Genomic DNA, 20,950 nt, shown 5'->3' with positions numbered 1-20,950 from the left:
CAGGCACATTTCTGTGCATTTGATAATGTCAAGAGCAGAAGTGCTGCACATTGGTGTTATGAGATATCAGAATAATTTTCTTTTCTGCAAAATCTGTAACGCCTAATGGAAGAATGTAATTTTGGGCTTGCTTGCAAGAGTAATTACATTGCGACTCAATACGGCACCTTAAACTTGCTTGACTTCAAGAGCATCTTCCAGTCCACTGCTATCCAAGACAGCAGTAGCCAAGATGTGCATTTAAGCGTTTGCTTAAATGTTTTGCTGAATTTAGGCTTCAGAAACTAACCAGTCTCCAACAAACAGCGTTCACTGCATCACACTTGGTATAGTACACTGAGATTGATGCCTTTTCCGTTGTAAAAGCTTACTTAAAACGTGATTTTCTCAAATATGGCATGTCATTCTTTCACGTTGCACAACTAAACTGGCTGGGCTTGACAGTAACAGTGGCATGTTTGGAAAGGAGAGAATCAAACCAGAAGAGAAGGTAACTCCAGGAGTGGGTGTGAGGTAGTGCTTCCGACTCTACCACGTCCTCCTCCTGCCCTGGTGATACGCCCTCAGCAATGATGTAAACTTGGAACTTTCTATTGTTTACTATTCCAATTTTTCTCTCTTTGGAGTCATTAGTGACTGGCATCTAGAGCTGACATAAGATACCCGACTCATCTGCTGGGGTTGGCTGTGAAATTGAACTGTGAAATGCCACTTTGAATCTTTCTTGTGCACACCTTGGCCATTGACACATTGACACGTTTGTATAAATACCTCCTTGCCAGGCTTCCCAGGTTCCTTTCTTCTGCATTTCATGTCTTCTTTGGGTCTGAGGCCATTCTCTGCTCAAAGCGTGTGCTGGCTGAGCCTGTCTTACAGGAGTTCCACATGATTCTTTGGATAGTGTCTTCAAGGCGTACCGGTAGGCTGCAGCTACGTTTGAAAATTAGTTTGGGTTAGTATAGGGTGTAGAGTTAAAATGCACCACTCCAGGTGTGGACATCATCTGTATGACTGATTTTGTAAATTAATGCAGACTGAGTGACTGTATGAGCTGTAGGGGTAAATTCAATAAATAACTCCGTACATGTATGTGTGTGAGAGTGTGTGCATAAATAGAAATTTTCAGTTTCCACCTATGCATTTGCGATAATTTTTAACCATACATAAAATTCTTTGAAGTTACCCTTGACTTATGAGTAGCATTTACTGGAGTGTACGTATTTATTTTTATTATCTTTGGTTTTTTTCAGCTCTTCTTTATGCAACTATTTTTGGAAACGTCACCACCATTTTCCAGCAAATGTATGCCAACACCAACCGATACCATGAGATGCTGAACAATGTGAGGGATTTCCTAAAATTATATCAAGTCCCAAAAGGCCTTAGTGAAAGAGTCATGGATTATATTGTCTCAACCTGGTCCATGTCTAAAGGAATTGACACAGAGAAGGTATGAGTACATGAGGTAACAATTTAGATAGCAAGAGTTTGTGTTCATCATGTACTTTTTTTAGAAACAGGACTGTGTAACAGTGTATAACTTACTAACAAATTCTTAACTGCATGCTACTCCATTATTATATTTGTGTTTTTATCAAAACCTGGATGTTTTAAAAAAGGACTGTTTTGTTGCTTTGGAAACATGCCTTTATTTGTCATGATGGTAAATGTTTTCTGCTTTCCAGTCTTACTTGCCTAAATACCAAATAATTTTAATGTACTTAACTACTGAAATCAACGGGAAATTGGTTTTCAAATTAGTCTGAGAACATAATTTGGTGTCTCACCTACATCAGTATTATTCTGCAAAGTATTGGCTTCTGTGAGTTGCAATGAAATGAGTTTGATTGGTTTGGACCTTTTGCTGATGCCCAGGACATCGACATATCCATCAGCATAATTAGTATAGGATTTAATGGCAGTAGAGATCGATGTCCTTGAGCTAAAACCTCTCGGCTAGAACTTAAGGCTTTTGGGAGGGAGGTACAGAAAATGAGGCACTGCTGGCAACCATGCAGGGTAGAAGTCCTACAGGACTTTACCCCTCAGAAAGGACTAGTCATTTAGGTTTCTTCAAAAGCTGATTAAAGGAGAAGGTTTTCTTTGGAGGGTGATTCACTGTGTGCCAGGCGAGACCAGGTGAATGGTCCTCAGGGCCTCTCTTTCTGCACGACACGTGCAGTGAGTCTGTCTAGCCTTGGATATTTGAGAGAGCTGAAGTCAAATGGAAGGGCTTCCACCTGCAATACCTTGAACATAGGCAGGACATAAAAGTTTTAGGTCTAGATTTTTGGTCAGTGGAGATCAGCGGTGCTCCTGTGGCTTCTGTGCAGCTGGTACACATCAGCTGAAATTAGGCATTCAAGCTCTGGTTTCCATGAATATTTCCCGCCTAAGAACTTAAAAGCCAAGTGTCCGAGGGAGGGTAAGGAAGCGTCATGGCAGATTAATATCTTAAAATGTGTAGTGCTTGCAGAGCTTTCAAGTTCTTGCTTCAGTTGAATCTATTGCGTAATATGGGATGATGGTGCAGCTTGTTCAGGTATGCCAAGATGAAGTCGCTACACTGAAAAATTTAGTCTTACATCATGCTGAGGCAACAGCAGTTATCTTATTAATCATCTGCTGTAAAATTCAGTTTGCCATCACGAATACAACTATTTTAAGTAACGAGGAGTATGATTTCTTTGATTCTTGTGCTTCAGGATGCCACATTCTTTAATATGTTAACTTCTTACACACTAATACCCTAACTTCCCTATGCTGATTCATGCAGTGTTAAAAGTGAGCTTTTATATTGTAAACTACTGTAAATGCATTCAGTCCTATTGTGTAAACTCAAAACCGTATGAAAATTCAAGTTTCGTTTGCATTTATCTCCTTGCATTTAAGCCAGAATCCTGTATTATTCCACTACAGTTTCATTAGATTTTAATGATGCTTTGCAGTTAATTAGGAGAACCTATGCTTTAATTACTGAAATTTCCTTCCATAGTTTCCGCATGTCCGGTTTTATAGATTATAAAAATGCAGTTAGAGCCATAATCTTCGACTCATGGTAAGCAGTGTTCTCTGGTCTGTAAGACAGTAGTGGCTGCTTGGCTAGATAATTAATATGGCTGTAAAATCTGTGACTTAGGTTTTTAACAATTTTCCCTTGGTAAAGACTTGCCTAAACTTAGGCCTGGATCCAAAACCTATTTAAATCAGTGGAACGATTTCAGGAACCTCTGCATCTGGACATCAGTAGTTGCATCTAATCGAACTTCCCAGAAAAGCCCATGTTACAGAAGAACAGAGACAAGATAAAAGTAAGAACTTGAGCACCGGTTTGAATATTTTGGTGTTTTGTATCCCTTACAGCCTGCAAGTCTGCAAAAGCGACAGCACCGGCGGCCTGTAGTGCCCGCACTGAGCATCCCTGGGTCTGTACGAGTGTAAGGATCAGGCAGTTTGCTTTCAGCTGCAGGACTGTAGGCAAAGCCAGGATTTGTTTTAGCAAAAGGGTGGAAGGCTGTGTCATAGCCCGGCAGCCTTTCTACCTTCATCTCCACTCAGGAAGGTGTTATAACGTCCTTCACCAAAACAAATGAGAAAATGTTGTAAGTCCTAGCTGAGAAATGATAGAAACCGTGGTACAGTCCCAGAGAGTAGTCACGTAGAGTGGACCGTTTCTCTTGCATTAGTTCCTTCGTTACCCCTTCAAGCCCTATTGCCAGACCCTCTGCATTTAAATCGAATCCATCTGCACTGACCCTAGAGCAGCAAGTGGATGGGAGTGCACTGTGGGGATCTCCAAGGTACACAGAGTCAAGTCAGATTTGTTACCGTAGACACAGTGGGGCTAAAGGGACGACATGGCACCCGCAGGGGACCTGCTAAATCCAGGTAGTGCTCCAGTGTAGGTTGGAATAGGGGATTGTTGCCCCAGGTCTTGAATTGCTTCGCTGCACTGCTTTGTCTGACAGCCTGGACGTGACCTCAGGGGTTTCTTCCAGTCTAGTTTTCAAAGCTCCAGTAGTGAGATTCTGACCAGTCTGTTGTCTGGATATCTTTGCATCACACCATTTCCCATTCTGCTTAATTTATGTGAACTTTTCAATAAGCTTCTTATTATCTTGCAAAACACGTGTGTTCATGACATGATAATTAGTGAGGAATTTCTCAGCCTTTCAATTTCCATCAGACAGCTCAGACAGTTTCTGTCATCCAAGGATGTTTTTCAACCTAACATACAGTATTACATCCTAAACTGTTCTAAATATATCTGCATTGTCACACTGGAATGTGTTTTGCAACCTCATTTGCCACAAATTTATAATACATTTCATTCAGTCACTCAGCATGTTGAAATGGCTTTGTTTTGAAATCCAAATTCAAAGAACAAGAAGGTTAATGTACTAACAAAGAAGAAAAATTCTTATATCAGTTTTACAGTAAGTTCCTATAGTGATGAACAATCCTAGCAATTTGATGGAGCGAAAATAAACACATACGCTTGAAATTAAAATATAAGTTAATAACTTGATCGGAATTACTACCACTACACGTATTAGTGCCACTTAATATGCGTAGATTTGTTGCATCAGAGCTCCAATATCTACTCTTGAATGACAGATTCAGTGTATAGTCCCAAAGAAGATCTTGACTAAAACTGGTAAGGATGAGATGGGAACTCAACGCAAAGTAGAAGTTAGAATGGAGGAAGTTTAATGAAGATCTGTTCTTTGCTGCTTGTGAGAGCAAACTGTCCTGAACAGAACTTTGTTTTAAAGCCCCAGTCTGTTGTCCTTGTCTGTGGAATAGGACTTGTTCTCCCACACTGAAGTGACGGTGCCTTAAGCACACAGTTTTGGCTTCCCTGTTGTCCTTGGGAATAGCTCATCTTCAAATCCTGTCTTGAAACGGCAGCGCTTCAGCCTGTCTCTGAGTGTTCACAAATAAGGAATTAACAATGACACTAAAAGCATTAGCGTCTTTATTATTATTACTTCAGGGGAAGCAAGTGGCCTCTGATCCATAATCTTAAATCACTTAAACATGAGAGCCCTCCTCTGACAGCCGGGATGATATATGTAATACGTGCACATGGACTCTTATCTCCTGCTGTAACAGTGCCTCAGACAACATGGATTTTTTTTTGTGTTTAGTGCTACAGGTTTCGGTTATTCATCTGATAACGAGCAGAGCTAAAGACATGACAAAACTAAGAAGCCTTTATATACTAAACAATATCTCTCATCCAGCAGAACCTGGGTTTTTTTGAGAGGTAAAAAAGAGGCAGTACATTCTCTGTACATGACCGTTTTTAAGCAGCTGAAAAAAATCTTCACAATAATTTGATATATGAAACACACACTAAATTCAAATCTCTGAGTTTTTATTGAAATCTCTAGGCAGCAAATGACAAATTTATAGATATTAGCTCTTCTATAAGAAATAGGTCATTATTCATGAAAGCCTAACAAGCATTAACTAACACGCAGATGTCTCAAGGTCTCATCTGATGATAATGTTCTGAAATGTCAGTAAAACCCAAAGATTTTCTTTTTACAACCTCTATGCTGTTGTATGGCTTAGGATTTGCTCAAAAAGCAATTAAATAAATGTCTATCATGTTTTAACAGTCAGTTCCGTCAGAAAAACCATAGGTTGAAAGAGAAAAAAGGCATCAATTTAGTCTTAACCTAAGCATCAACGGCGATTCAAATAATGAGAGCCAATTCCACATTGCAATGACTGAAATGGAAATAATGGGAAAATAACACAGTATTAAAACTACTCACTGCTGGCCCACTACACTTTCATATAGGAGAGATGGGTTTGTGGTAAATAGACACCGTCTGTAGCTTTATTAAACATTAATCTACAGAAGGACAGTGCAGTTTAGTTGTGTTCACTGTTAATATCTTCAAGGGCTGTAGTAATAATTAGTGATACCCTGAGATGAATAGGGCAATCAGGCTGCCATTCTTATGGTGTCCCATCATAGAGGTGTCTGTAAGTGCTGGCTGGATTTCCTCGTGGATGACCGGGGTAGAAGGCTTCCAAGCTTCGTGGCCAAAGAGAACTTCTACAAAATTAGGTGTGACAGCTACATACAATTCCCTGCTGAAGAGGGAAGGTAAAAATCATTTGGACAAGTATTTTTGTTTCGTTGTAGAGGCGGGGTTGTTGGTCGTTCCTTGCAGATCGGGACGAGGTGAACAAGAAGTCTTCCCTCACCTCACCTCACAGAGCTGAGCTAGGACCAGGTACAGTTGCAATCCACGGTTCTTTGGAGAGTGGGATGCAGGAGAGACGGTCAGGGTCTCACTGTCCTTCACACGGGTCCAAGAGCGGGGCCTGTGCACCAGTGGGGCTTTGTGTTTCACCTTTGTGGATGGTATGGATTATTTACCTCCTGTACGCACTGTGCAGAGGCAGGAAAGATTATCCACAATTATCTCTGCCTCTTGGATGTGTTCATCTTGGGATTGATACAGATTAAACTATGAACCTGTCCTGCTTGAGGAAATGCCAGGGCTATACAGATGGCTACAGAGCAGCTCATGAACTTCTTTTCTGGGGGAAGAAGTACCCAAGTGGATGGGTCGGGTGTTTTCCTGAGCACTGCCACCGAGGGGCTGGAGCTGACAGAGGGGCTGTGTGTTCCAGAGACCACATTTAGGGGAAGGTCTTCTCCAGATCTGTTTTCTTAATGCTTTCACCCTTGACTATCTTTACATAATGCTGCATGTCAGAAAACAAAGCCACCTCCAGAAGAATAAAAGAACAAAATAAAACAATCCATTGATCAACTCCATTCTTACAAGGGTGACCTTTGTCACTCCAAAAAATGTTGTGACTTGAGAAATTCTTTGATGTATGCCACATTCTTTCTGATGTTTATTTTTCTTTTATCTAAAAAGTTGATTTTAATGATAGAATTCCGTGTAGTCTGCTATCCTTTGCCGCATTAGAAGGTCATGTGATGATCGTGCTTGGGACAGATATTGTAGCCAAACTGAAACCAATAAAATCTTTAACAGTTCTGAGACTTCTACGACCCTTAGGCAACCTGGGATCTGCCACTTTGGGTCACTGGTGAATTTTACCAGTGTGCCACAGTGTATCACAGACAAACCAGCAGGCCCTGTGCTGGTGAACCACTTGATTCCTTAGAACACATGGTGATGCCCCTTGTCTTCCCGTTTTTCAGACCTTTAGCCAGATTCTATCTGTGTTGGCGATACTGAATTTAATGTACTCGAGAGCCAGTTTCTAGGAATTTTTTGATGTCTCTAATACTTGTTACTCAGTTAAAAAGTGGTTAATTTTGTTACTATCCCACTAAATCTACCCATTTTGATCACTGGTTCAGATCACGTATTGTTAACAAGAAAACAAGCAAAACTCAACCTATTAGACTTGATTTTCAGCTTGGTTTCTGAGCATTTAAATCCAAGTGACCTTGGATTTTAGTGCAATTAAAACGGAGCACACCATTGCTGCCGCAATTCAATTCTTAGTGCCAAGATATTCCGTGATGTATTAAAGATTACCCTAATGCATGCAGGGTTAATAACTGCTCAGTTCCATACATTACCTTTGAGTTACTTATAAAATCGCCTGATTATTACAGGAAAATGCTCTGTGATTTGCCAATCAGCTATTTTCTTACCTTTGTCTCTTTGGCCTCTGTCCAGTGCCGAATGTAACACTTTTAGCCAGGTCTGCAGAAGAATTCAACACTCAAATGAGCCAAATCCTTCTAAAAATCTGAATAACTTGGTCAGGTGCCTAGAGGGTACTGTGTTTTTTTGGAAAGAACCGACTTTGATTATGGCTGCTGAACATGTCTGAAAACCCAGAGTAGCCTTTCTCCACAAAATAAAAAGAGCTATCGGTGGCCTATAACTGCTTAGAAGTTGGAGGGGTTTATTTTATTTATTGTCGAAGGTGACATTTTTTTAGTATCTCCAATATGTCTTAGGGTTATTCATTTAGGAAACGGTCCTTGTTATTCCACCACTAAGACTGTCTAAGCTCTTTGCTTGGCTATCAGTAAAATACCCTGAAGCTACAACCCCGAGAAAGTAAGAATCCTGTGTGCTGAAAGAGAATTGCAAGCAGATAGCATTCATGATTCACTGGCCTCTGCCCTTTTTGTTAACAAGTCTTAACAGATTCTCTAATGTTTGCTAAGCCATCCTGTAGTGTTTTCCAGCTGGGGAAGATTTTTTTTTTTTTAATCTTTAAACCCATCCTAAAAGACATTGTTTGGACACACTCTTAATCTGTATAGCTTTTGTTTCGATTCATTTGCTTTTCTTTGAGTTCTTTGTAATCTCTGCTCCCCGTAGAGTTCTTTGAGCTGTTCAAGGGGCTTATCTTAAACTGCCTGAGCATGCTGAGGAAATGGATGGGAGCAGAAAAAAATCAGATGGAACCTCCTTGGGAATTTTATTCCCCCCTTACAGGTCTCGAGCTGAAAAGATAGTGAGACGTTTTTTGCCAATTTCCTGTGAGTCTTCCAGAGCTGGTTACTGCCTTTCCCAACCTCTAGCAGCAACCACGAGCTTTTCACTCACCTCCAGCATTTTACATATGCCATAGGGTGCCCTAGAGATGACAGCGGTGTTGAATCTCTGCATTGGGTGTTGTTGTGTTGGGGTATGTATCGGCTGGGTGCCAGGTGGTGATGGCAGAGCTCAGCAATTGTCTTATACTGACTTTGAGGAGGTTTAATTTTCTGTGCAAAGAGGGAAGTGATAAATGTTATTCTGTGCTTTACTTTCTTCTCTCTCAGCTTTATAGTGGTTCAGGTCTTTATGGGTACACGTGTACTTCTCATGTGTGGCATGGAGCCTTGCTCCTTTTCTGCTAGAAACACAGCTTATACAGCCAGCAAAGATTTTCCTCTGGGTAGAATACGAGTTTCTCTTCTGATTTTGCATTGAAATGTAGCAGGTTCTGGTCTTTCATGCTGCTTGGATGCATATGGGAAAGCTGACTGCGAAGTCTGTGGCTACAGATTTATTGCAGAGCAACTTCTGTAGCAGCGCAAGCATCTGGTCCCTGCAGACTGCCTGCTCCAAGTCGTGCGCTCCAAAACCATCACTTAGTAAAGCACTGCAGTCAGCAACCTTAATATCCTGGCTAGTTTATAAACTACAGGTTTCCCTGAGAAAGGTCTTGAAATCTCTAAGGAAATTTCCTCTTCAGAAATTTGTCTTGGTGGTTTTTGATATGCTGCTGAAAGAATACACAAGCTAGAGCAGATGTCCCAGCTGAACTTTGGTTCTACTGACAAGAAGCGTTGGGGGCATTTCAGCGAAACAGTAGATTGAGTGTTACAGGATATCCTCTCCCTTAAACTGAATTTTCTCTTTTACACCCATGTCTGTGCATTTGTACACCATACGGACTCATGTACAACCATATTGCCACTAGTTTGTATCGTTTTAGTTGCATGCTGCCTTAAAAATGCTGAGATCTCAGTAAGAGCGTTTCACAACATGAATGTTGAAGTCTTGCGTTATCAGTAAGGGATCATTTTCAGAAGAATATTTATCTGAATTTGAAGTGCTCATTTTCTCATTTTCTGCTTTTAGGATCTTTGGACTATTTATCATTAGCTCCCAAATGCTTCTGTGTGATCCTGTGTCCTATTACGTGTCTTCTTTGGAAGCAGGAAAATTACTACATACTGTAATCTGTGTCACCAACAACCCCTTTCTGCAGTACAACTAATAGAGAAGCTGGTGACATCTGTGAGGCTCCTTCTGAATTTATGATGTTGGTATTTGCAAACATGAAAAGAAATGCTGCAAAGTCAGATTGGAGCTCATGAAGTCCCGTGCTTGGACCATACAGTAAACACACGGCTGAATATTGAGATTGTCTATCTTTGCTCTTTTTTTCCCCTACGTATATCTACATTTATCTTTATCAGTCAAAGCTCCTCTGCCAAATCTTTTAATATTATTTCTTTTAGTTGTCATCTGTTTCATTCTCTATTCTCAGTACTCGCAGTGTAGCAGATAGGAAAACTGAAATAAAGAATATTTGTTCCTGGCTAACTCTTGGATCATTACTCATTTACTGCTGTACCAGTTGATAAGTGATATCTCCATGTATCTCCATACAGTAATATGTCATTAGGAGAATCACTTTATCATGACATCAGAAAACTCCCAAATTATGCTTTCTAAGACTGTCTTTTTCTGTGCAATGGAATTTTTTCTGTCTCTTCATATTACAGTGTGTGATGATAGATATGTTTGTTGTGTCTATAAAAAGAGTAATGCTTTGAGTGCTCACTTTTAATACTCTCTATTTAACTCTGTGTTTGTGAGGAAACAATATGCGGCTTTGCATCCAAGTGGCTTTTATTCTTGAGGGACACAATTAATTTACATTCCTACCAAAGGGTCCTGGAACATCTCTGAATCTTACAGTAAAAACCTCTGCAATAGTTTAACCAATTTTTCCAGCAGTTTGGAAGCTTAAAAGATAAAATTTGGAAATCAGTCATGTATGAATACACACATTTTTCTTAAAAGCAGTGTTTGAGAATTTATAGCTCATGGCCTTGTTAAGTCAAAAGCATTTACGTTACTGAAAGTATTAAACGGACGTAAAAAACTTCTAACCATGATTTACGCCCAAGAGTAGATGAAAATTTAAAAATCATCAGTCATGATACAAAAGAAAGCAGGATTTTTCATTAAATTGCTATTGAGAATAAGAAAGATGGCATGTTTCTATTTTATTGTAATAAAGACGAGCTTTCTGTTTGATCCAGAAGTAGGGCTGAGATGAAACAATCACTCTCAAAAGTAATTTTTGTTTTTTACTGGAAAAACGAAGCTGTGCCCATATTTCTAATGGTAAATGAAATGACTCAGGTAAGTATAAGTTTGTAAAATTGACATTTGCCCCTAATAAAATTATGGAAATGTGATGTGGAATATGGTCAACAGTGACTCAGACAAGACATTATTACTAATGCAAACGATGGCTTATGGAGAATATGTCTTGTCAAATGTGTTTATTATTAATTTTTATGATAAAACAGAATTATGCGGGGTATTTTAATGTGTTCTGTACGACATTTTGTTACAGAAAAACAGCATTAAGCCAAATTGACATATTCTGTTTTATATCAAATAAAAACTAATTATCTGGTAGATCTAGGAAGGTCATTGTAGGTGAGAAAACCTCATGCTATGGGGAAGTTTCCAAAGAGATACTGTGCTTCATAGTGTTAGGCACAAGAAGCATCATCTCTCTTGTTTATTCAAGGTGCAATCAAGAAATGACCTGGCCATATTCTATAAAAACCTACATGTGGAAGAAATTTCTGATGATTGCAGGTCTTTTATCTGAGCAACAGGATGAGATCTGCTGGCTGTTGGCTGAAAATTAAAAAAAAAAATCAGTTCAGAAACAGCACACGTTTCAAAAGGGAGAGTAGCTTTGCATTGGAACAACTACCCTATATCATTTGAAAATGTTAAATCAAGGCTTTCTAGGCTATGATTTTACCAGGTATTCTGGGATTGATATCAAAATGATGAGTGCAAGAGGTTAGAGCAGACGGCTGCAGTAGCCCCTTCTAGCCTCAAGACTGTCACAGTACAGACAACAGGAGAATTACTTCTACTTCACCTTTTTGCATTCATTATATCTACTGGGAGGCATCCCAGCCTATGGCAGGGGGGTTGGAACGCCATGATCTTCAAGGTCCCTTCCAACCTAAACCATTCTATGATTGTATGATTCTATGATCTTTGACCACAAAGGAACTTTGATCTATTGAAATAAGAAAGGGACTAAATGTTATTATTAAACTAAAAATTGTTTACTATTTTCCCATTCTATGGTTTAGGACCTTTAGTAATACTTAACAATAATATGTTTTCAAACCCCTTCTGCATTAAACAGAAATGAAAATTGTGGCTTTACGTCAATATTAACATGACCATTTGCCTCAAAGCTTAGTCAGGGTCACCAGAGGCTCCGTCTGTTTGCTAATATTCAATGGTAGGCAACACGTTGACCCAATGTCCCTGTCCCTCACACTGTCTGCAGAGCAAGCTGCCAGATTCATTCCATACAACGAGAAATTAATCAGTACTATTGATCTGCAGTCTTCTTTATATGAGACTTCCAGAGTGTTCTTAATCTCATGCTCTTTTCTATTATTTATCCTAGGAAAACTTTAAAAGGTTTTATCTGTTTCTCAATGCAATTAGCTTCCATGCATTTTAGGGTTTTAAGGATGTTAGTGTGTTTAGAAGGATGTGCAAAAATTAAACACGCAGTTTACAAATCTAACAAGAGCCACAGGTTTTCACTTTCTTTCTTCAGGTGCATTTGTGTTACTTTTTCAATAGGGAAAGCTATTTAAGGTAAGAAATGTAATGAAGGTCTTATTTAATTGATCTGCTATGAAGACATCTTTGTGTTCACAGGACAGTTTTTCACTCACCTTTACTTTACACTTCATGCGGTTTCATAATACTTTCTTTTTGCTCTAATCTCAAGATCTTTGGATTTTCTAGTCTGTAAGCCCTCCAGGGCAGGTTACTTATTATATGTCTGTACGGCACTGAAACTAAACCCTAGGTGTGTTTGGATACGCGTCGGTAAGTGGTCATCTACATCAAGACTTCTGAACACTAGGTTTTCTGGATGTGAGCAAAATGTGGTGTTTGCTATTGTGAATGGTGCGTCTTTGCATGCCTTCAAGCTCCTTCAGCTCTGAGCGTCCGTTCTGTGCTCCTGCAGGGATTGAGCGTAGCAGCGGGCGGATAGTCTGGGCACCAAGTCTGGAGGGATAACCACACACAGGACATAGTAGTGCCACCCGCAATTCTGGAAAACAAGTGTGAAAACTTTTAGGGATGAGAACAGTGTAACAGAATAGTCCCTTCTTCCACATCACTGCAGTGAAAGCAGTAGATGGGTAGAAACAGACTACCCCAATTCAAGATAAAACTCCTGCGAGAAGCTTTATGAAATAACTGGATAGATGGATGGATCTTAGGATTCACTCAGGCAGATACTAAGATCCATCCATTCAGTTATTTTATAAAGTGCGTGCTGGCCCGGTGTCATGTTCCCAGCTGATTATTTTTCATCTTTCTTTTATTCAGGTTCTCTCAATTTGCCCAAAGGACATGAGAGCAGATATTTGCGTGCACCTAAACCGGAAAGTTTTTAACGAGCACCCTGCCTTCCGGCTGGCTAGCGACGGCTGCCTGCGAGCCCTGGCTGTGGAGTTTCAGACGATCCATTGCGCCCCAGGGGACCTCATCTATCATGCTGGGGAAAGCGTTGATGCTCTTTGCTTTGTGGTCTCGGGATCCCTAGAAGTCATCCAGGACGACGAGGTGGTGGCTATTTTAGGTACTGTGGTCTCTATTGAAATGCTAGTGGTTTGGATTTATTTACCTTCTGCTTAGCTTTGAATATTAACCAGGCTTGCCTAACATCAGCTGGGACTACAGGAGGCTAGTGGTTGTCATAAGATGGAGAAGACGTGTCTCCAGAGATACTACTCTAGAAGCAAAGCCTTCATCTTTTATGCCATTGGGAATGCTCTTTCTGCCCAGTATGGCTCACTGGTCACAGTTAGAGTGTCTCTGAGCAGAAGAGAATGGCATCTGTGTGCTTGACATCTTTTAAATAGCCTGGTAGAGGAATTGCACATTGTTTTATATTAGTCTCTCAGGAGGATTTCCACATTAACCTTCACACTGGGATTTTCATTTGTCTGTATTCTAGCCCAGAATAACACCTGCAAACAATCTCTACAAGAAGCAAAATTGTCGCTTGTAGTGAACTGGCTTTACAGAAAATAAATAGTCTCATCTGACTATGCAGAGAGGTAGGGATGCACCATCTATCCAGCCACAGTTGTGAGAAATTTGAGTAATGGGGGATCTCCAGGTTGATCACTCTGTCATCCAGCTGTCCTGTCTGGTTTGCCAGCAGTGGGTGGTAAAAAGCCTAATGCAGACTCCTCACCAGCTTGTATGGGATAGGGAAAGGTGTAGCAGATGGTGGGACTCAGTTGTCGGTCCTAGTGTTGAGGCAGGAGTTATCCTCCGAGGCAGAACAATGTAGAGGAAGAACTGGTGGCTCTGCATGAAAACCATCCACAGTTTGTCTTGCCTGTTTAAAATAGACCCATTTATTGTAGAACTCATCTCCTGTTCAATATTAACTATTTGCCTTCTCTTAAACTGGAGCTGTGGCTCCCTGAGGGCAAATCTAGTTGGTGACCTTGTCCCAGGGGACCTCCCACACCCCACTGAAGCTCTGTACTGCTCCTTCCCTGTAAGGGTGGCTCAAGAGGGCTCCATGGGTCCCTCTTCTGTCTCACGGGGACAATCACTGGGAGATAAGGGTTAAACTTGGGAGTTGCAGTGGCGTGTGGGAAGAGGGCAGACATGGGGAGTCAATACTGGTCATGAATCAAGGCTTGAGCTCCTTCCCAGCTGGCAGCAAGGCAGAATAGAGGAGAAATGAGGACAAGCATATAGCCAAAGAGACTCCTGACATGTTGCTGTACAAGCCTGCGTACGTGTGCCCTGCACTGGGGTGGGACTGGGCGCGTGTACAAGTGAGTGGATCGGACGGGGTCAAGAAGTGGGCCTGTGTGAACCTCAAGAGGTTTGACATGGCCAAGTGCAGGGTCCTGCAACTGTGTTGGGTCAACCCCTGGTATCAATACAGGCTGGGGGATGAAGGGATTGAGAGCAGCCCTGCCGAGAAGAATTTGGGGATACTGGTGGATGAAAAGCTGAACGTGAGCCGGCAATGTGTGCTCGCAGCCCAGAAGGCCAACAGTATCCCGGGCTGCCTCAAAAGAAGTGTGGCCAGCGGGCCGAGGGAGGTAATTCTGCCCCTCTACTCCATTCTGGTTAGACCCCACCTGGAGTATTGCGTCCAGCTGTGGAGCCCTGAGCAGGGGAAGGACGTGGACCTGTTGGAGTTGGTGCAGAGGAAGACCACAAAAATGATCAGAGGGCTGGAGAAGCTCTCCTATGAGGAAAGGCTGAGAGAGTTGGGGTTGTTCAGGCTGGAGAAGGGAAGGCTCGGAGGAGACCTTATTGTGGCCTTTCAGTACTTAAAGGGGGCCTACAGGAAAGATGGGGACAAACTTTTTAGCGGGGCAAGGGCTAATGGCTTTAAACTAGAAGAGGAGAGATTTAGACTAGATATAAGGGAGAAATTTTTTACAATGGGAGTGGTGAGACACTGGCACAAGTTACCCAGAGAGGTGGTAGATGCCTCATACCCGGAAACATTCAAGATCAGGTTGGACGGGGCTCTGAGGAACCTGATGTAGTTGAAGATGTCCCTGCTCATTGCAAGGGGGTTGGACTAGATGACCTTTAAAGTTCCCTTCCAACCCAAACTATTCTATGATTCTATGACTTCATGGGGATGGCTCCCTGAGGGCATAACCGAGGTCCTCCCAGAGGACAGTATGAACTCAGGAAAAGGCACATCCATGCTCTTTTGACATACCTGCTGCAACTTTCTGTATTCTAGTATATACTAAGGTTTTTAAAAAGAATGAATCTGTTTCCATATTCAGATGTGAAGTCATTATGGTGAAAGCTCCTAAATCTGCAATTTCCATAGTAAAATATTCCTTGTACTTCAGCTCACTGAACCATTTCATTTTTATTATTGACCTCAGTGATGATATCTTATATTTGCTTATAGCTATTTAAAAAAGAAAACCTTTAAGAGCAAGGAGCAGCTTTTGAACAAATAAATGGTTTTCTGGGTATTACAATTAAAACAAACAATAAATATGTGATTTAGTGAACTAGAAGCCGTCACTAAATGGATGACATGCAAAACTGTATTGCATTTACTAATGAACATTGTGTGTTTGGAATGACTGTAAGAACTTTTCTTTTGTACCTTGTAGATATGGTAAATCCAGTATCTATGTTATTCTCCCTTTGGCTGGAGAGACCTTTAACCATATCTAATTAAAGGGAGTTACCTTTAATTACAGAAAGTGCCTTCGATTCTGCAATGGCTGCTGACAGGCGATCCAATGACTCAGAGCTATGTTCATTGTGTACTACAGGGACTGGCAGAATGTGTAAATGTAACTTAAAGCAAGATAAACTGCTTCCTCTAGTCATAGAACACACTGAAGAGTTTTTTCATGCTCTGACAGATTATTCAACAGAATAGTGAACTGAGTAATTATGAGATGTCATATTCTAAAAATTCACTTGTGGAAGAAAATCTCTCCCAGGTGTAGTTGCAAAGATGTTTATAGTGGCAGCTGTGGCACCTGGAATAGCGACGGCAGATCAGACGGTGAAGAACATAATTTTTATTGATCTGTTGTACCTTGAGAAGTTCAAGCACAAGGGAAGTGAATCTGCCTAAGGGGGAGACCAGGTTTAAAAGCCTCTGCGTAATGTGAAAACCTCTGTAGTCTGCTTTGAATACACCAAGCATCTGCTGTCACACTGGGTTTTCTAGGGAAAGTCAACTTATGGGGTTGTACTACCAGGCTGTCCATCTTCCTCATCCCCCAGTAGTAACCTAGAGTGGAAATGCAGTAAGTATCCTTTGGAAACTTGTCCTCATTAGTTTCCTCTATGAGAGCAGGAGTGTGGCAGGACATGCTGTCTGCCAGCCTCTGCTCCTTGAAGAGCCATCCATTTCCTAAATTTGCTTTGGAACTGGTACTTTGCAGTTACTGTGTAGTGTTATTTACTATGATAGTGTTATTTGCCTTGCTTAGAGAGAGAGAGAGAGAGAGAAGGTGTGTCCTTTTTTTTTCTTTTTTTTTTCTTTTTCTTTTTTACCATGCTTATCTGCAGATGGAAGTTTTGGTGTATTCTTAAAGGTGGAATATCCTAGAAAAGTGAATCAGGTAGGGACACCAAAACTGGTTAAGAACATGCATCGTCCATCTCTTATACTCGTGCTTCTGTGTGAGGTGTCGGGCTTCGTCCTCCCTCGGATGCCAGCATGAATCTCTCCGTGATGTCGCTGCTTTTACCCTTTCTCCACCTCCCCATATTCCCCACATTCCCTTCCCTCGCAGCCACAGTGAGTTGGCACATCCAGCCTCCCAGCCTGCCAAAATGGTGTCCTTAGGAGACTTGGAGCCCCGTCCAGGTGCTTTCTGCAGGCTCCACTGTGGATGCAACCATCCTTTTCATGCAGTTCAACAGCAGTTTTCCTGGCTTAATGGCCCCGGCTTTGGCATCTCTTGTGCTGGAAGGCAGGTGAAACCTGATGATTGACAGGGCAACTTGCAGCCCTGTGACGTTTTGTTCTCCCACGGTTTGGTGGTGTTCTCATTTGTGGGTAATTAAATGCCCGGCTGCTGCAGTAATCAACATTACAGAAATCGGTACAGAAAGAGAATGAATCCCATTGTGTATCCACAGTTTATAGGACACCTAGGTGCCCCATTACGTTCCCCTCATTAGTTATCTCCATTTCTCGAGGACAATCTCCCACCTTTTGCAGGTACTGACTGCTGTCTTGTCTCTTAATTATCAAAACTTCCCTAGCAAGTGAGGTGACCCTGAGAAGGCACATCAGTAATTTTCCACCGTCTCAAGCAGGAGTAAACAATTTAACAGCCACGGCTCTGCATGGGGAGGTGTTATCAGGGGAGAAGTCTCAGGAAAGACTGGGGGTTTGAAATCCCCCAGGCTAATGAAATGAGGCATCTGCTAGCAGAGGGCACCTAACAATTCACCCTGCCGCAATTAAGCTGAATTTGGCGAGGAGTTTCATGCAAGTGGCAATGCTAACCAAGTGTCTCGGGAAGCTGCTTCCCAGGGTTTGCGTACGTTGTGCAGTAACTTAAACCAGGCAGATTGATTAACAAGGTTTAAAGAAGTCGTTTTGCCAGGAGAAAAATAATGACCCACCACGTTCATATATTGATTGGAGGAATTGATCAAAAATATCGCTCCAACTGCATAGCGATAAAAATATATTGAGCAGTGAAATCCTAGTGGGGGTTGCTGCTGAATGAATTCAATTTTGATAGCCAAGCCAGAATGAATACAGATTTAATAGCTCATGTTTGAGCCACACTTAGGGTCCTGATCCCATATGTATTCAATTAAGTTGTTATTTGGCTTTACGTGTTGCACGTTAATTCTCAGCGTGTTCTGCATATAGTCCCAGAGCAACCTGTTGTTTACTGGATGTATTGTTTTTAGGCAAGCCAGAGTTTCACTTATTAAAGGTCTGCTTCATGAATTATTTCCAAATGTTTTGTCGGGAAAGGGGATATTGTGCAGTATCACAGGAGTTAAGGAAAGCAAGAGCGCAGATGGCATGTCCTGAATTTGGTATGGCAGCTGAAAATAGGGATGAGTCTTTTTCTACTCTTAATCTTACATGTGTTTGGAGGTCAAAAGTCTCCTACCAAATCACACAGGGGAATGTTCTTTGGAGGCTGAGCAAGTAGCAGCTCCCATTTAGGTCAGCAGGAGACCGAAGCGCTCCGTAACTCTCATCCATGGGTATTAAAATTTGGTGTTCGGGATCCATGCATCAACACTTCGAATTTCCTTGGTGTTATACAGCCAGGCACGTGCTTTGTGCAGGACAAGACTGACCCACGTGCGATGCACTGTATGACGTGAAAAACTGTCAGTCCAATTCCGCCTCATAGTATTAGGAGCTAATTCTGAGATTTTAATTAGTTTAGTTGCAGCTTGGGTTTCTTCTCAAGTGCAATGAAGGTGGCAGAATTTGCCCGTGTCAAATCAGCTCTTGATATTTTATACTGAACTTTTTTTTTTTTATTTTTCATGTGAAGTAAACCAAGGTAGACTAATTATGAGGGTTTCCCCGGGTTAGTAACATGTACCTGGCAGCTATTTACAGAACAGCCTGTGTCCTATTTCATCTATAGGAAAAGTCCTTTTTGTTCCAGTGAGTTAAAGCTCTGAATTAACTAAGAGGGAAATATTCATAAAGGAAAGGGTTGAGGTTTTTTCAGCTAGCAGGACTGCAATAATTATAATGATGCAGTTATGTGTTGGGTTTTTGTTTTTGGTTGTTTTTTTTTTTTTAAGTGCTGAATCTCAAAGTATTTTGCAAAATACTTGAAGGATTACTGATCTGAGAACCAACACGATGTGCTGCTCTGCACCGTGCAGTTCTTAAACACATTCCTTGGAATAAGTCATATCTTGCAGGTCTGGGTTGGCATGTGTAGTACCATGTAAGATTTAGTCGCACTGATACTTGTTCAAAGTGTTATTAGCTCTTACTGACAGAGTTGAAGGGGACATAAAATTTTTCACATTATTTTGCAAATTTAAAATATTTTTGTGTCTATCTGCATGATAGTTAACTATAATAAGAAGCATCAATCTTAATTTAGTGCCAGCTGGTGTGTTATAGATGTGATTTGCAGCCTCCAATGTCAGAAAGATTCCTTTCACTGAATTGAAATGCTTTTGAATTAGACCTGCACGCTTCACTGCCAAACCTAGGAGCTCGAAAGTCTTGGCAGCACAAGAAAAGGAAAATTCTTTGAAAATCAAGTGATATATTTCTTTTAAATCAGACTAACAGTTTGAGGCAATCTGATTTGCCTTATGAGTTTTGAAGATGGTGGGAACGGTCGTGTTTATTTCCTCAGTCAGACAGAATCGAAACTTATTTCTGTATAAAATCAAAATGGAGATATCCTTTCTCCAGGAGCTGGGGCTTCTAGAAAAATATGAAGTGCTAGGAAACTTGCACTAAAAGTGAGCGAGATGGGGACCATAAACCCTTCACTAACAGGATATTATCTGTATAGACCTTTTGCTCCTCTGGTAGCAGTCGTGAATGCTGGAAGAAAGGCAAATTTCTTTTGTGTTCTAGGTGCAGATGGGGAAAGTTTCACCGTGTTAAATAATGCGAAGTACCTTTGCCAGCATGGACTTGGATCTTTGGCACGGTCGCTTGTTATTGTTTCTTTGGAGGCTATTTTGACAATCTTTCAAACGGTAGAAACGCTGTGTTTTCTCATCGTTCTGCCCTTTCACGTGTTAATGTGCAGACCTGTAGAGCTGCATTTCTGACTGCTCAGTGCTCAGCTCTGATGTGATTTCCAAGGGAGTTCTCGCCCTTCTGGATGCCATAGGAAAGGCTGAGATTTTGGCTAAAGCATTCACAGAGGCTAGGAGCCCTCTCTCACAGTCTTGTAGTCATCACACATCAGGAAGCACTGATGTCCCAGCTGGCAGGAGACAGCTGATGAATTTGCACCGCTGCATCACCCTCGTCTTCTCCAGATCCCCTCTTCAGACATAAACAGCTGTATTATCTAAGTCCAGAAATCCAGCCAGCCCAGCAGTCTGTCTCCAAAAATGGCCAATAGCGGATGTGCAGGAGAAAGTAGGAAGATTAGGTAAGCCAACACTGATACTTCCCCAGAATATTCTCCAACCTTCTATTAAATTGTGGTTGAAGGTCTTCCTCACCCAGAAGGAAATCTTTTGTGTTTAGTAGCCACGGATGGATTTTATTCCATGAATGCGTCCTATCATTTTGTAAACCTATGCAACCACCCCCAATGTCCCATGGCGAAGAGCTGCAGAGCTTACCTACTCACTGCACCATCACAGAGCTGTGTGCTGCTCTGGGTAACAGGAGCGGACTCCCTCCCTGCTCATTGGGTTTCTACATCAATTTGAGATACATCTGTCATGCAGCCAGAGGTTTCACTGCGCACGTATAGACACAGGCAGATGTATTTCCATGAATATATGTACCAGTACATGTAATTATGGCTGCAGCGACTTGATATTTGGTCGCAGACCTCCACCTCTGTGCGTGCTGCCATCATGTCATGGCTATTGGTACCTGAGCTAGTTAGATGAGCGTTTTCTCTACATGATACAGTTTTACTGATTCTGCAACGAAATCAGCCTCTACTTTTCATAAG

General features: G+C 41.4%; 1 protein-coding gene across 1 annotated transcript in view; it reads left to right on the top strand.

The window, feature by feature from the left end:
• KCNH5 (potassium voltage-gated channel subfamily H member 5) overlaps positions 1-20,950 on the top strand; it is a gene marked incomplete at its 3' end in the record, with an annotated part of 163,395 nt that overhangs the window by 107,530 nt on the left and 34,915 nt on the right. Inside the window, exons 8-9 of the mRNA XM_082484995.1 lie at positions 1,251-1,450; positions 13,146-13,398. Of these exons, the coding sequence (XP_082341121.1) occupies positions 1,251-1,450; positions 13,146-13,398 (453 nt within the window). The remainder of the gene's footprint in view (positions 1-1,250; positions 1,451-13,145; positions 13,399-20,950) is intronic.

Source organism: Vanellus vanellus (genome assembly GCF_965231255.1).
Source record: "Vanellus vanellus genome assembly, chromosome: 6".
Lineage (NCBI taxonomy): Eukaryota > Metazoa > Chordata > Aves > Charadriiformes > Charadriidae > Vanellus > Vanellus vanellus.
This window is presented reverse-complemented; position numbering and strand designations above follow the sequence as displayed.